This window comes from Numida meleagris, chromosome 2 (genome assembly GCF_002078875.1).
Source record: "Numida meleagris isolate 19003 breed g44 Domestic line chromosome 2, NumMel1.0, whole genome shotgun sequence".
NCBI lineage: Eukaryota > Metazoa > Chordata > Aves > Galliformes > Numididae > Numida > Numida meleagris.
The window spans coordinates 53,120,776-53,135,461 of record NC_034410.1 but is presented as its reverse complement, the minus strand read 5'-3'; the positions used below and the strand labels follow the sequence as shown (position 1 = coordinate 53,135,461).

The 14,686-nt window shown below is 42.0% G+C and overlaps 1 protein-coding gene and 1 long non-coding RNA gene across 2 annotated transcripts in view; both read right to left on the bottom strand.

Moving 5' to 3' along the window:
• Positions 1 to 7,559, bottom strand: part of NFX1 (nuclear transcription factor, X-box binding 1) — a 101,462-nt gene extending 93,903 nt beyond the window's left edge. Inside the window, exon 1 of the mRNA XM_021385667.1 lies at positions 7,384 to 7,559. Within this exon, the coding sequence (XP_021241342.1) occupies positions 7,384 to 7,408 (25 nt within the window). The 5' untranslated portion in view covers positions 7,409 to 7,559. The remainder of the gene's footprint in view (positions 1 to 7,383) is intronic.
• On the bottom strand, positions 13,223 to 14,571 carry LOC110393137. The gene is made up of 2 exons (XR_002434811.1): positions 13,899 to 14,571; positions 13,223 to 13,513 (listed from the first exon to the last, which is right to left on the bottom strand). It is a non-coding gene; the product is annotated as an uncharacterized LOC110393137 (long non-coding RNA).

The following is a 14,686-nucleotide window of genomic DNA, read 5'->3' as shown; positions in this document are numbered from 1 at the left end:
GCTTCTATCTTTTCCCTCCGGCTGGAAAATGGTAACAAAGGAGCAAAGTGCCGTGGGGACTGTAGTAGTCCTTCTCTTCTGAGAACCAGGTACATTCACTACATGATGTTATGATGTGGAATACCAATAACCGAAAATCACAAAACCATGACATAAATTCTATCAAGTAAAATTGATCTCTGTTTGCCATGATCAGAAACAGCAGAATAGATACACAAGTACAATTATTAGTAACTAACAGTGACTCAGATATCTTGATATGCTTACATGTGCATATGCAAGAGTCCCATCAAAAAAAGAAACATCCAGACCTAAATTCCAGCCTGTATTTCTGTAAAATAATCAAAGAAGTTTCATACTTTCAGCAAGCTAAAGTGAACTGAAGAAACATTACACAAGGTGCTTTAACGCATCTTGCAGATGCTGTATTAAGTAGATGATTATTAATAAACATGCAAAACAAAAAACTATATTGAAGATGTCCTGTCAAAAAAAGATCTACTGGCTAAAAGAGTCCACAAGGTAGACTTTTAGGTGTCAGAGGTGGTACTTCTCTTTTCCTAAATTAATTCAGTTGTATCTCCTGCATGGTTAAAAAAAAAAAGAAAAAATCAGATAAACACAAAATTAAAACTAAACAAACTACTCTGATTAGTACTAGTCTTTCTGATCTTTGATTAGACCAGCACTCATAATTTCTAAGCTATGTGATAATGCAGACAATGAATTCTTCCTGTGCTATCAGGTCACACTGTTCTGTGGGTTTGGTGTGTAGAGGCTACTCAAAGGTCACGGAGGAGGTAAAATAAAAAAGGATGTCAGGATCTGGGGTAAACCTGTACTATTAGCAGTAGGAAGCTATTCATCTGTTTGTAGATCATCCATTAAGATCTTCAAAGTTTTGAGATGAGTAAGGGAGAAATCATGGAATTACAGAATGTCAGGTATTGGAAGGGACCTCAAAAGATCATCTATTCCAATCCCCTGCTGGAGAAGGAACACCTAGATTAGGTCACACAGGAATGCGTCCAGGTGGGTTTTGAATGCCTTCAGAGGAGACCCCACAACCTCTCTGGGCAGTGGGGTGTTACCAGTGCTCTGTTAACCTCACCATGAAGAAGTTCTTTCTCCTATTTATGTGGAACCACCTACATTCCAGCTTGTACCTGTTGCCCTTTGTCCTATCATTGGATGCCACTGAGAAGAGCCTGGCTCCATCCTCCTGACACTCACTCTTCACATATTTGTAAACATTAATGAGGTCACCCCTCAGTCTCCTCCAAGCTAAAGAGACCCAGCTCCCTCAGCCTTTCCTCATAAGGGAGACGCTCCAGTCCCTTAATCATCTTTGTGGCTCTGTGCTGGACTCTCTCAAGCAGTTCCCTGTTCTTGTTGAACTGAGGGGCCCAAAACTGGATACAGTATTCCAGATGCAGTCTCACCAGGGCAGAGTAGAGGGGGAGGAGAACCTCTCTTGACCTATTAACCACACCCTTTTGTCATGGTTTTGTGATTTTTGTTGTCAGTATTCAACATCATAACATCATGTAGTGCAATGGGAGTTAAAGAGTTAATGCTCCAGTTCCGTGGATCATGGATAGTTCCAGGTACCTGGTTCTCAGAAGAGAAGAACTACATTTCCCAGATAACTGCTCACTGTTCTGTTACCATTTTCTGCTCAGAGGGAAAGATAAAAACTGTTCGCATATCACGAGATGTCCCTTTTTGCTCCTCACTCTCCTTCTGCTCATCCCGGCAGCATCTCCCTCCCTAGCCGCCTCACCACCAGCATTAGAGCAAGGCTTTTTGGTTTTCAGACACTCATTTTATTTATTAGCTTCAATTTTAATTGTATTATATTGTGTTGTTTTGCATTCCGATATTTTATTTAGTAAATTAGTTTGTTTCTCCTCAGATCATTGCTGCTGTTTTGTTTTTAGGCCCATCTCTCTACCCTTTCCCCTTTCCCTTTTTTCCCGGGGCATGGATCCGTGGGTTCCCCCACCCCATTAGTCACAGAACTGGGCCAAACTTGCCCGTAAGCCGTTGACACCCCTTCTAATACAGCCCAGGATGCAAATGGCCTTCTTGGCCACAAGGGCACAGTGCTGGTTCATGGTCATCCTGCTGTTCACCAGGACCCCCAGGTCCCTTTCCCCTACATTGCTCTCTAACAGGTCAGTCCCCAACCTGTACTGGTACCTGGAGTTGTTCTTGCCCAAATGCAAGACTCTACACTTGCCCTTGTTATATTTCATTAAATTTCTTCCTGTTCAACTCTTCAGCCCATCTAGGTCTCACTGGATGGCAGCACAGCCTTCTGTGCGTCAGCTACTCCTCCCAGATTTGTATCATCAGCAAACTTGCTGACAGCGTACTCTATTCCCTCATCCAAGTCACTGATGAATATATTGAATAATACTGGTCCCAGTACAAACCCTTGAGGGACTCCACTAGATGCAGGCCTCCAACTAGACTCTCTCCCATTGACCACAACTCTCTGGCTGTTTTCCTTCCACCCATTTACAGTTCACCTCACCACCCATTTGTCCAGACTACATTTCCTCAGTTTAGCTGTGAGGATGCTGTAGGAGACAGTGTCAAATGCTTTACTAAAATCAAGACAGACCACATCCACTGCTTTACCAACATCTATCCACCTGGTTATGTCTTCATAAAAGGCTATCAACCTGGTTAAGCATGACTTCCCCTTGGTGAAGCCATGTTCACTGCCCCTTATGACCCTCTTATCCTTGATATGCTTAGAGACAGAGCCAAGAATAAGTTCTTCCACCACCTTTCCAGGGATGGAGGTGAGGCTGACTGGTCTATAGTTACCGAATACTGAATTAAATCTAAAGACAGAGAATACAGTAGAAGTAGAAATTTTTGAAGATCCACCCAACATTTAAATACGTTAGCACGTAACTAGAAAGCTCTGCTTAGTAACTTTGAACTCACATATACAGGTTTCAGGAAGAGCATATTCCTTCCATACTTACTTATCATTGTATTGACTGAACTCCATCTTCCTCAACTACAGTCAAGTGTACTAGCACTAAGTGGAAACAAACGAGGGCCTTGAAGAAAAGTATCTACCTCAAAATTTAGCAGCCCATTCGGCAAGCACTAGTCATTTCACATTCTGCTTATATCCTCACTCCCAGAAGTCCAAGTAAACTGAACATATCTGTCCTAAAATTAAAACAATTAAAATACTGAAAGAATAATTATTTCTGAAGACAGTGACAGTACAGTGTGTATACATTAATTTATTTGTGTCAGATCTGCATATATCCAAAATGGTCTGATCAGCTGAATTCAAAGCACATGCTAGAGAGAAAACACTCCATGAAGATTTTACAGTACCTGTATTACACTGTAGCAGGAAAAGAAACAACAACAAAAAACCACCATGAATGGCGCATTATAGAAATCTGAGGCTTTCCAATTTGTGAGGAAGAGGTTTAATGCCCCAAAACAACAACCTTAATATTTTCTGTTTTCTCTGGGCATTTTATGTAACAGTATTCACCTACAGTATGCTGTAATTTCCAGAGAACATGCAGATTCACAGAAGGTTGGATTTCTTCTGCAATAGTAGTTACATGTTTCAGGCTTGAAGAATCAAGAAGCGCAATCCACTTTCAACCAAAACGATCTGCCTGTCCCAAACTTCAAAACTTACTGTTTCTTCCAATTGTGATAGCTTTTTTTTTTCTTTTCTTCCCCCCGCCCCCCTTTTAAGAAACAGAGGTGGCCAGCAGGGAGAGGGAGGTGATTGCCGCCCACCTCTACTCAGCTCTTGTGAGGCCCCCATCTGGAGTACTTCGTCCAGGCCTGGGGGCCCCAGCACAAGAATGATGCAGAGCTCTTGGAATGGGTCCAGAGGAGGGCCACCAAGATGATCAGAGGGCTGGAGCACCTCTCCTATGAGGAAAGGTTGAGGGAACTGGGCTTGTTTAGTTTGGAGAAGAGAAGGCTCCGGGGAGACCTCATTGTGGCCTTCCAGTACTTGAAGGGAGCGTGTAAACAGGAGGGGGAACAATTGTTCACGAGGGTGGATAGCAGTAGGACAAGGGGGAATGGTTTTAAACTGAGACAGGGGAGGTTTAGGTTAGATATTAGGGGGAAGTTTTTCCACACAGAGGGTGGTGACGCACTGGAACAGGTTGCCCAAGGAGGTTGTGGATGCCCCAGCCCTGGAGGCATTCAAGGCCAAGGCTGGATGTGGCTCTGGGCAGCCTGGTCTAGTGGTTGGTGACCCTGCACACAGCAGGGGGGTTGAAACTCGATGATCTTTGAGGTCCTTTTCAACCCAGGCCATTCTATGATTCTATGAGTTAATAAAAGATATGCCTCCTTCCCACAATCCTTACCAGAAATTCAAGAAAGAATAACATACAAAATACCATTACCATAAAATTACTGAATGGTTGAAGTTGGAAAGGAACTCTTCAGACCATTGATAGTCCAAACATCCTTCTCAAACTGTGTCCAATCACTTTTCAAGTATCTCCAAGGACAAATATTTCACAGCCTCCCTGCAACCTGTTCTAGCGTTTGACCACCCACACAGTAAAAATGTTTTTTCTTGCTATCAGACAAAATTTCATGTTAAGTTTTACCTGTTACCTCTTAACCTTTCACTCAATACTACTGAGAAGAATTTGTATCCATATTCTTTACTCCCTCTGTGCAAGCCTTCTCCCCTCCAGACTGAACAGTCCCAGTTCTGTCAGAACCTCTTCTTATGAAAATGCTCCAATGCCTTCATCTTCATGGCCCTATGCTGGACTTGAGTCTCCAGGAAGCCCATGTCTTCCTCGTACTGGGAGCCCACAGCTGTATACAGCATTCCAGACACTGCCTCATCAGTGCTGAGTAGAGAGAAAGGATCATCTCCCTTGATCTGCTGGCAACATTCTGAGGTAGTTCAGGTTACTACTGGCCATCTTTGCAGCAAGTTTTCATTTCCAGCTCATAGTCAGCTCATTGTCTACTAAGGACCCTAAGATTCCTCTCTGCAGAGCTGCTTGACAGCCAGTTGGCACCCTAAGTGTATTTGCACACATCGCTATGTTTTTGCCTTTTTATGCTTCTGTCCAAATTCAATGCATCCACATTTTGAACAGAAGATGAAGTTTTGGCCAGTCCATTTGAACACAACACAGGAGAAATACTAAGCTGGGAGAAGAAATACAACTCACAACTTTAGGATTATCTACTCTAGAATAAACTCTTCCTAAAGACTAAATGCATTATGAATTTTCACTTCCTGTTCACCTTTATAGTATGTTCAGCATTTTAAAGCACCTCCTGATACCCTTACTTTAATACTATGCTGTATGAGAAAACAAAACTAGTTGTCATTGTAAAGGCAAAAAGCACTAAGCTACATTCAAAAGCAATTGCAGCTACTTACAGGGAAGAGATCCGTAATGACTATTAAATAATATAACCTCTCATTTGTGATATGCCTCCTAGGTACACAGGGCTGGAAACTGAGAAGGTATATCAATGTAAATAATCACCACACGACTGCTTTGTTTCTTATACTCTTATCCTCTGGGTCTCAGTAATTATTCAGTATTAGCAAAATATCCTGGACAGGTTACAAACCTGTCAAGAACTGAAACAGTTATTCTTTGACATCAACTGCTTCCCTTGATAAAATTTGAGACCAGAAATATTTTTCACATTTAAGGTCTCAAAATCATACACTCAATCCACGGCAAAAGCTAGTTTGCATCCAAATACCACATAAGTGCAACCAAACTTACCTACGAGTTGGTCTTGACAACATGGCATTACCCTAAAATGGAAAAGACTCCAGAACTTAATGCCATGTAACAATACCTGTGTTACCTTATATATTTTAAAGCACAAACACCGCATGGCCTAGACTAATTTACTTCTTTTAAAAAAAAAAAAGTAATCCTATTTTGCTTCATATATCTATTTAGGGCTCTTTATTCCAACACATATGCACTGCATAAAAAGTTTTAGAACCAGAGCTACCTCACAGCCAGGAAGCATGGAGGATGAATAGACAAGCAAACAGCTGCCTGTACTACGCTTTCTTTACTGAATCTATCAGGATCTACACTCCAAACCAAGTCACAGGCTATTCCACTTCCCGCAAGAAGGCCATGGACCTATTTTCAAAACATCAAAAATGAACTCAAATTACTTTTCCCTCTTCACAGCCTGGGTGCTAAGAAAAGAAGAGACTGAAGATAGTACCTGAAATATAAACTAACGATATCCTTAATCTGACTTTACTTCAAGGTGCTGCAAAAGCAGAGACTTGTATTTTCTTCTTCTTTCCCAATCATTCAAGTCCAGGACTCTCTACCTGACAGAAATTTAACAACTTCATTAACAAAGAGAGGGTGAGCCCGAAGTGGTATTGATTAGTTGAAAAGTCTATCCAGATCACAAGAGAAACAGAAAATGTGATGGAAGCAGCAAACGTCATGAACATCTCCAGGCGCACATTATTTCTATTTACATACCCAAGACACAATTGTATTAGAATTCTTCTACTACTAAGTGCCTGTAATTCACTACAGGTCATTAAATGCTAGGCTGGAATACACATCTTGAAGGGTTGCTCCTCCTCCACAGAAACCACACCCAGTAAAAACAAAAAGTTAAGCTAATCCCGCACCTTAAAAACCAGCATTGGAAACAAACAAACAAAAAACAATTTATTCTACTTGTGGCATTCAATCCCATTCCAGGTTGGGTTCCTAAACCCCTCTTCATGTGGCACGTGCTCCACTTTGTCACCTGTAGGGCACTGGAGGGGACAGGGAGTACTCACCAGTAGCATGCACCTTAGACATCTCCTCTTGAACCCTTGTAAAACTCCACATGGAAACACCCTGAACACCACAATCTTATAAATGCCCGTGCAACAGGAGCAGGTCAGTAGCACCGCCCTCTGCAGAGTATGGCAAGCATGGGGAGCGAAGGGGGGATAATGGCGGTCTGAGAAGCAGCAAGTTTTCCAGAAATCAAATGGCTTTTTTAGTGGGTTTTTTTTTTTTTTTTTTTTTGAGTGCCGTTTGCTCGTCACTTGAAACTCATATGTTTCCTCCTGGACAAAGTTTTCCTAGCACATCCTGCAGAACACGCACAGACCAGCCACCCTCAGTATTACAGGCTCCACAGCACTGCGGTGCGCAGGAGGCAGGTAACAACAGGTGGTGCCTCAGTCCGAACGCCCCTGACACCACGCATTCGGCTGAGATCACCGCAGCTCTGCCCGTTGCCCACGAACGTTACTGCGGAGCGATGCGCGCTCCTCCTCTCCGCGTCCAGCGTAGCCCACCAGCCCCTTCTCTGACTCCCGCCGAGCACGATAATCACACTTACCTGTATTCGGCCGGGCCTCCGCCATGCCAACGCTTTCCTCCCGCTCCCGCCCCCACCACCAAGGTCCAGCTTCCTAGCGGCCGCGCACGCGCCCAAGCCCTACCAACACCCCCTCGGCCTAGCACAGCTAAGCATGCGCAGCCGCACTGAAGGGACCGGTACGGGCGGCAGAGAAGGGGGCGGTGCGAGGGGGTAAGGGCGGGGCCGGGGGGAGCGCGGGTTCAAGGGCGGGGTCGGGCGCTCGGCGAAGTCCGTGGTGGGGAATTGTGTCGTGTCTGCCGGCACTGTAATAAACGGAAAGTCGGAAATTTGGGGACTGAAACGGAGGAAGAAAGGAAGCGTAATAGCAACGAAGTACTAGCGCTGGCAGTAAACTGGTTGCTTGCTTGGCAATTGACTTCACAGCTGTAGCCCTTCCCTGAAATGGGCTCCCTGTACTGGCTGCATTTCAGAGCCTATTGGTCGAGCAGAAAGGAAAGAATAGAATAGTCCTTCACTTTGGGCTCAGTGCACAAAAGAGGTGTTTTCTCTAGAAACAAGAGTATAAAGTAGGAATGTGGCATCTGGCATCTACTACATCCTGCGTGCACTACTCCAGGGAGGTGGTAGTGGAATGTACTTGCTGTCCTAAATGAGTGCTGGAACTTTAGCTTCTGTTGGAAAGCCCACACATGGATTTCCATAATACAGTCCGTGCTGCAGACAAACCTTGTAATGCTCCAGCTAAAATTACTCCGTAGAACCACATGCTTTGTCATACTGCAGCTTTCAGCATGAACATTTAACCATTGTATGATTCACACCTCCCTGCAGAGGTTTACAGTGTCATGGTTACAGTATGTCTGCAGAACACTTCTATACTTTTTTCCATTGCAGTGTAGTAGCTCCAGAGTCCTTACAGAGATGCTGATATTTTCAGATACTGAGTAACTTCCATAGCAACTGCAGCTCTGAAAAATGGCACCTCTGAGGAACACTACTGGCATACAGTATGCATTCTGTCCTCTGCACCCTCATCATGAAATTCTCAGATCAAAGTTCCATTTGCAGAATAGTTCTTCTCATTCTAGTCATCAAAGTTCATGGCTCCAAAGCTCTTAAAGAAAGCGTAGGCTTCTTTTGCACAAACTCTAGTCACTGGTATGCAGCCCGGACTCCTGCCACTGCAGCAAAGAAAGCACACAAGCCGCTACAACAACAGCCTTATGAAGATGCTGCTACATACTTGGATTATGAATACAATATGAAGTGCTTTGCCGTATTTAAGTTCTTATCTAAGCTGGCAAAGAAGAGCAAATGGCAGCAGTAGAGTTAATGCATCCTTTCAGAGGTGATGCATGGTTTTCCTGCTGAGGTAGACCTCTGACTCATGTTCTTTGTCACTACTACAGAGACATGACCATAACATTCACACAGAACCACTACATTTTTTTTAATACCACTTCACGTATATACTGCGGCACTACCACTTCAGTATACACACTCTTTTGCTACCATGAATAAGTACAGCTGTGGTATGGTTAGCACTATAATAATTTGCACCTATGTGTGCTGCTGCAAAAATGTCAGTTACTAGGTCAATACACATTTTCCCTGATTATACCTTTTTTTTATACCTACACAGTTCTGTGCTGTTGTTGTTGTGTTTTTCTTAACTTTGCACTGGGCAAATTCCATTCATTCATGATAGTCTGACATAATTGTCCAGCATTTCTGTACAGGCATGTGATTTTATTCTCTTCTTTAGCTTGACCAAAATAGTCTTTTTATCTTTTCCTCATCTTTTCTCCCTTTCAATCCAAGGATAGGAGCAAGGTTCTTCCCATCAAAACTTACTTGAATGAAACATATATATGTTTTTCTATTTCATCTTCCTTTAATATTTCTCCCTCCTTCCCTGTGCCTTTTATTACTCATATCTTTTCTCAGTGGCCGCTTTTTGCCTTCTGACCTGTATGACTGTCAGGAAGCAGCAGGGACACAATGCTGCATATGGAACATATAGGCATTCTGATCTCATGGGTGGCAACCCTGCCCATGGCAGTGGGGTTGGAACTAGATGATTTTTAAAGTTCCTTCCAAACCAAGTCATTCTGTGATTCTATGAATGTAGAGCTCGGAGCTGAGAAGTCAGCAAATTCCACAATACAGAAGCAAGAAGAGCAGAGTAGTTTCAATAACAGCTCATATTCAGTTATAGTTCAGGCAACAATCCAGATTGCCCAGCAAACCTGTAGCAACTGGGCAGCTCAAACCAGAAATCAATCAGTAAGAGAGGTTACTGAACGTATAAGCAAAATGAATACTAACAAATTATAAGGACCAGATTTCATACACTGAACAATTCTAAAATGATTCAAGGCCAAAATACAAACTTTCATGTATAACAGCTAATATAAAGCTGCTTTGGTAGCAGGAGAATTGGATATGTTACCTGTAATGACAATTTTTTAAAAGGATACCTTAAGAAAATCTGGATAAATACAGGTCTGATGTCTATGGTAGGAAATTTAACAAAAACTCTATGATAGATTAGAATTAGTAGGCATATGCATAAAGATGCTGCAATGAGGATGAGTCAAAATGGCTTTTCTTAAGGGAAGAACTGCCTTAAAATTCTACTGAAATTCCTAGGAGTCAATAAGCTTGTGGCCAAGAGAGATAAAGTTGAACATGGATTTTCAGAAGGTCATTCATTAAAAGCTCTTAAAAATTACACTGCCAGGAAACAAGTATCTGCAGAGGTAAATAACTGGCTAAAAGGCAGGAAGTAAGAAAGCAGGAGTCAATAATCCATTTCCACAATAAAAGGGATTCAACAATATAGACCCATATGGATTATTCTGGAACCTAATTGTGCAACATATTTACCAAGGATCTGGAAGCAGTGTCAAAGTATGTTCATGGTATGATGTTTTTTAGGGAGGTGTAGGCAGACTGAGAAGAACTACAATCAGAAAAGTCTTAGGAGTATTTGGGTAAAAAATGGAAGATGAAACCCAGGAAAGCTAAAGTAAAGGAGTGCATAGGGGAAGAAACAGTCCTAACTTCACATTTAAAATAGAACAGCCCTCAGCTATTGCAACAGTTATTACAAAGAGTTGTATGAAAATATCTTCTCTGTGAAATATATCTTCTTTCTCTGTGAGAAATATCTTCTCTGTAGTGTGAAAGAAAGCACTTGTAAGAAAGGAGCAAAGAACAAAATAGAGAAAACATCAAGATGGTCTATAAATTGATAAATTGTGCACAAACATGGTCTCACCCTCCATCTCAAAAGAAAAATGGGGAATGTTTCAAGAAAGGGCAAGAAAAAGAGGATTAAAAGAATGCAATGGCTTCTATACAGCGAATGACTTTCATAAACAAGCCTTCTGGAAAAGAAAGTGTATGTCAGTGGGGATGTAATAGAGACCTGTAACTTGTAGAGCAGCACAAAAGGAGGAAAAAAAACTTAGGACTGACCTTACCATCCTTTGACAGCTGATGTCAAATAAAAGATTGTTTGCAGCATAGTTGGCTATGCAGGACTGAATAAAGTAAAATGTCAAGTTTAAACTGCACTTGGTCTAACAAATATAGGTGCCTTGATGATCAAACAACTCAGAAACTGAATGAAAGTATACTGGTGGAGTGTTACATTAGTATGATAACATCACATGATATTAGTAGTAGAATTGCTACTAATCTTTGGAAGATCTAAGCATGAACCCCAGTGTGCCACACAGAAAAGTCCTCCTTAGCAAGTTGGCTGATGATACTAAGCTGAGAGGTGCTGTTGGCTCCCTGGAGGGATGGGAGGACTTGTAGAGGGATCCAGATGCATTGGACAGTCAACAATGGCATAAAAGTTGACAAAGAAGAATGCTGGGTGCTGCATCTGGAATGGGGTAATGCCGGGCACGGGTACAGAGTGGACAATAATATGAAGCATCTTAAACTTAACCAAGGGGTAATGCTGTATTGCTATTCATAATGCCATCACCTCCATAGAAGAAGCTCATGCTAAGATGAAAAAAATTGTCAGACTTCTGAACTGTTCAAATCACTCCAACCAAGACTTGTTCAAGGGACCCTCACCCAGATGCTGGTTTACCACCTTTTTATGGTCCTGGGGGCTTATCGGGTGGAGAAAATGGCTGGCACAAATTGGACTAACCTTGTTAATTGGATTTGTATTTTTGATGATCAGCATAGCTACTGTTAGATATATGATCACTTCGCTACTTTCTTCTGTCTCTTCTCTCTTTATTTCTTCTGTTTGTTATATTCCTGTCGCTACTCTTGAAGATGAACTTTAGATGCTTTTCTCTACTGTTTGAGCCAGGAGGTGGTGTCTGAGACCAGTGAGGAACTTGGCCTGTGCTGATTCAAACAGCACAAGCAGAAAGCACTGAAAAAGGAGAGCCAGGAGATGGAGACCTGTGGAGGCAGAGCAGCAACAAGCTTTTCTCTACTTCCTCTTACAGTCAGCATCTACTTTCTGTTATGGACTGCATCTGTTTCCTCTTACAGCTGAAAAACATCAGCTGAGTAAAAACATCAGCTTGAGTAATTCTACTGGTTGAAAACTATTGTTTTGAGCAACTCACTGAGTAGGGATCACTGAATCTTCTGGAACACCTAACTGCACAGACACAACGGAGTTGGCATCCCAAGGGTGGTCTTGGACCAACTGAACTATATAAAAGCGAGCACATGTTTACCTTTCTTGATCCACCACTCATTAAAGACCCTCAATTCAAGACAATGCTGGATCCAAGGAGTGGTGAAACCTTTGTTTTCCCTCTCTCTTTTCCTTTCTTTCCGTGCAATCTTCTTTTACTCCCTTTTTGTTAGTAACCATTGCCTAAATAAGCCTTAAAGTAGTTGATAAGGAAATAACACCAGCACTGAGGTACAGTTTTGATCCATAACACTTGTTAATTGGTGTTAGAAAGCTATCCAATTTTGTCTCAAAGTAGTTCGCTGATTGTCGTGACAAAGCTCAGTAAATTGCCTTATATTATTCTCTAAGTCACTGTTGTGACTCCACTGCTCTTGAAAACCTGCAGAGCTAGGAGTGCCCTATTTGGGGGATTCCAAAGATTCACCTCTCTCAACACTGAGTAGGCCAAGACACCTTGTTACCAGTGATAGGACCTGTGGGAACAGCACAGAGCTGTGGTAGGGAAGTTCAGACAGGATATCAAGAAAAATCTCTTTACCATAAGGTTGGTCAAATAGTGGAACAGGCTTCCTAGAAAAGTGGTTGATGCCCCATGCCCGTCAGTGTTCAAGAAGTGTTTGGAAACACCCTTTTCTTCAACATCTTTTGGAAGGACATAAAGTCTTTTTTTGTCATTTCATAGTCTACAACCATGATGGTTGTAGTCTTCCTCCTTAAGGATCTTCAAAAGCCACCTGGACATAGTTCTGGGCAATCTGCTCTAGGTGGCCCCGCTTGAGCATGGAGTTGGACCAGGTGGTACCTTCCAGCCTCAACTATTCTGTGATTCTGTGATCTTTAAAGGGCTCTTCCAATCCAGACCATTCTATGATTCCCAGTATGGTCATGTCTAGATAAACATAAGAAAAGCTCAATCAAAATTAAAGAAGAAACACTTTTTGCTTCTCTCTTTAGGAGGTCCTGAAAGCCTGCCCTAATGTACAGTATCAGTACTGCAACAATCTTACTAATGCATGAGTGCCCTCACATCAGATCTTAACACAAGTTCCACAGATTCTTCAAACTGTCTTGTATAAAAGGACCCATTAACTATATACAATTGTTAGTGATAATGCAAGTTTTCCATGATACAGTAAGACAGTCGATCAGGAAATTCTCTAAGACTCAAGCTGGGATCGTTAGAAAGCAGACATTCTTTAATAGCAGCACTGGATGCATGGGGGTAATCCTCCAGTCACGCACAGATTACACAAAAGATCTTCAGTATATATACATTACTTGTGTTATATATGCAGAAATTTCCCAGGAAGTATGTTACATATGCAGAAGTTTCCCAGCAGTATACTACATATTCATTAACCAATTCCAAACAGGACCTCATGTTTCCTTGGTATAAAGACTCAGCAGAGCTTCGTTAACTCCTTGATTGAGAGACACACCTCTTTCTGTCATCTAAATGAACTGCAAGACAGGGATATCCATCAATGAACACTAGCAAGCTTAATAATATTGTTACAACTTCTATCAATTCCTCCTTTTTATTGTGAGGGTTTGTAGCTAACACCCTACCATCCTCAGTATATTATCATTTCTCCAACAACAGTCAGACTATTGCTTTTTCCAATTTTCCAGCATAAGGAAGAACCAGTGAACGAAAGAATGAAACCGAGTTGGCTTCTCAACAAACTGACTGCTGCTTCTTTTTAGTCTGTCTAATACTTTGTATCTAGGTGAATATACTGCAGTCATTGCACTGCTGTCCCAAATCTGCATTGCTGGGAATACTTCCCCAAGTGCACAGGATAACTGATCCTGATCAAGGGCATTAGTCTACTAGCAAACATACCTTCATTTCCTCCATGTGGATCTGCCTGGTAGATTTATCCCAAGGCATGCATTATTTGTTCAATTCTCTCCCCATAAGATTACCTAGGTACATATGCAGCAAACAGAGGAATTAGTTACATTAGCTAGATTCCCCACTATTTGTAAATGTACATTGTTTTTCCATCCTTCACAACCTACAAAGCAAATTCCTGCTACCAAAGTTACTTTGTACATTATGCTTGCCTAATTATCTTATCTTTCAACAGCAAGATAAGTCTGTTCAACATTCCATGTGGAAGGTGCCTTCCTAATCTGAGCCAGGGTCCTTTTCCTTTCAGTTTCACTGCAGTGTAGGTGATCGGTAGAACTTGGAAGGGTCATTTCCACTTCTCTTGCAGTGGTTCCAAAGTCCAGGATTTTATATACACCCAATCTCCTGGTTGGAATGGATCCACTGGGGAATCCAGACTCAGAGGTTTATTTGAGACCACATATTTATTTGTCTCCTGCAAGACTTTCCTGAGAACAATTAGTTTCTTGTATCATTTTCCTCCTGTATTATTTACATACAATCATAGAATCATAGAATTAGCTAGGTTGGAAAAGACCTACAAGATCACCCAGACCAACCATCCACCTACCTCCAACATAACCCCACTAAACCAGGTCTCTCAACGCTATATCTAAACGTTTCTTGAACACCTCCAGGGACGGCGACTCAACCACCTCCCTGGGCAGCCTGTTCCAGTGTCTGACCACTCTTTCAGAAAAGTAGTATTTCCTAATGTCCAGCCTAAATCTCCCCTG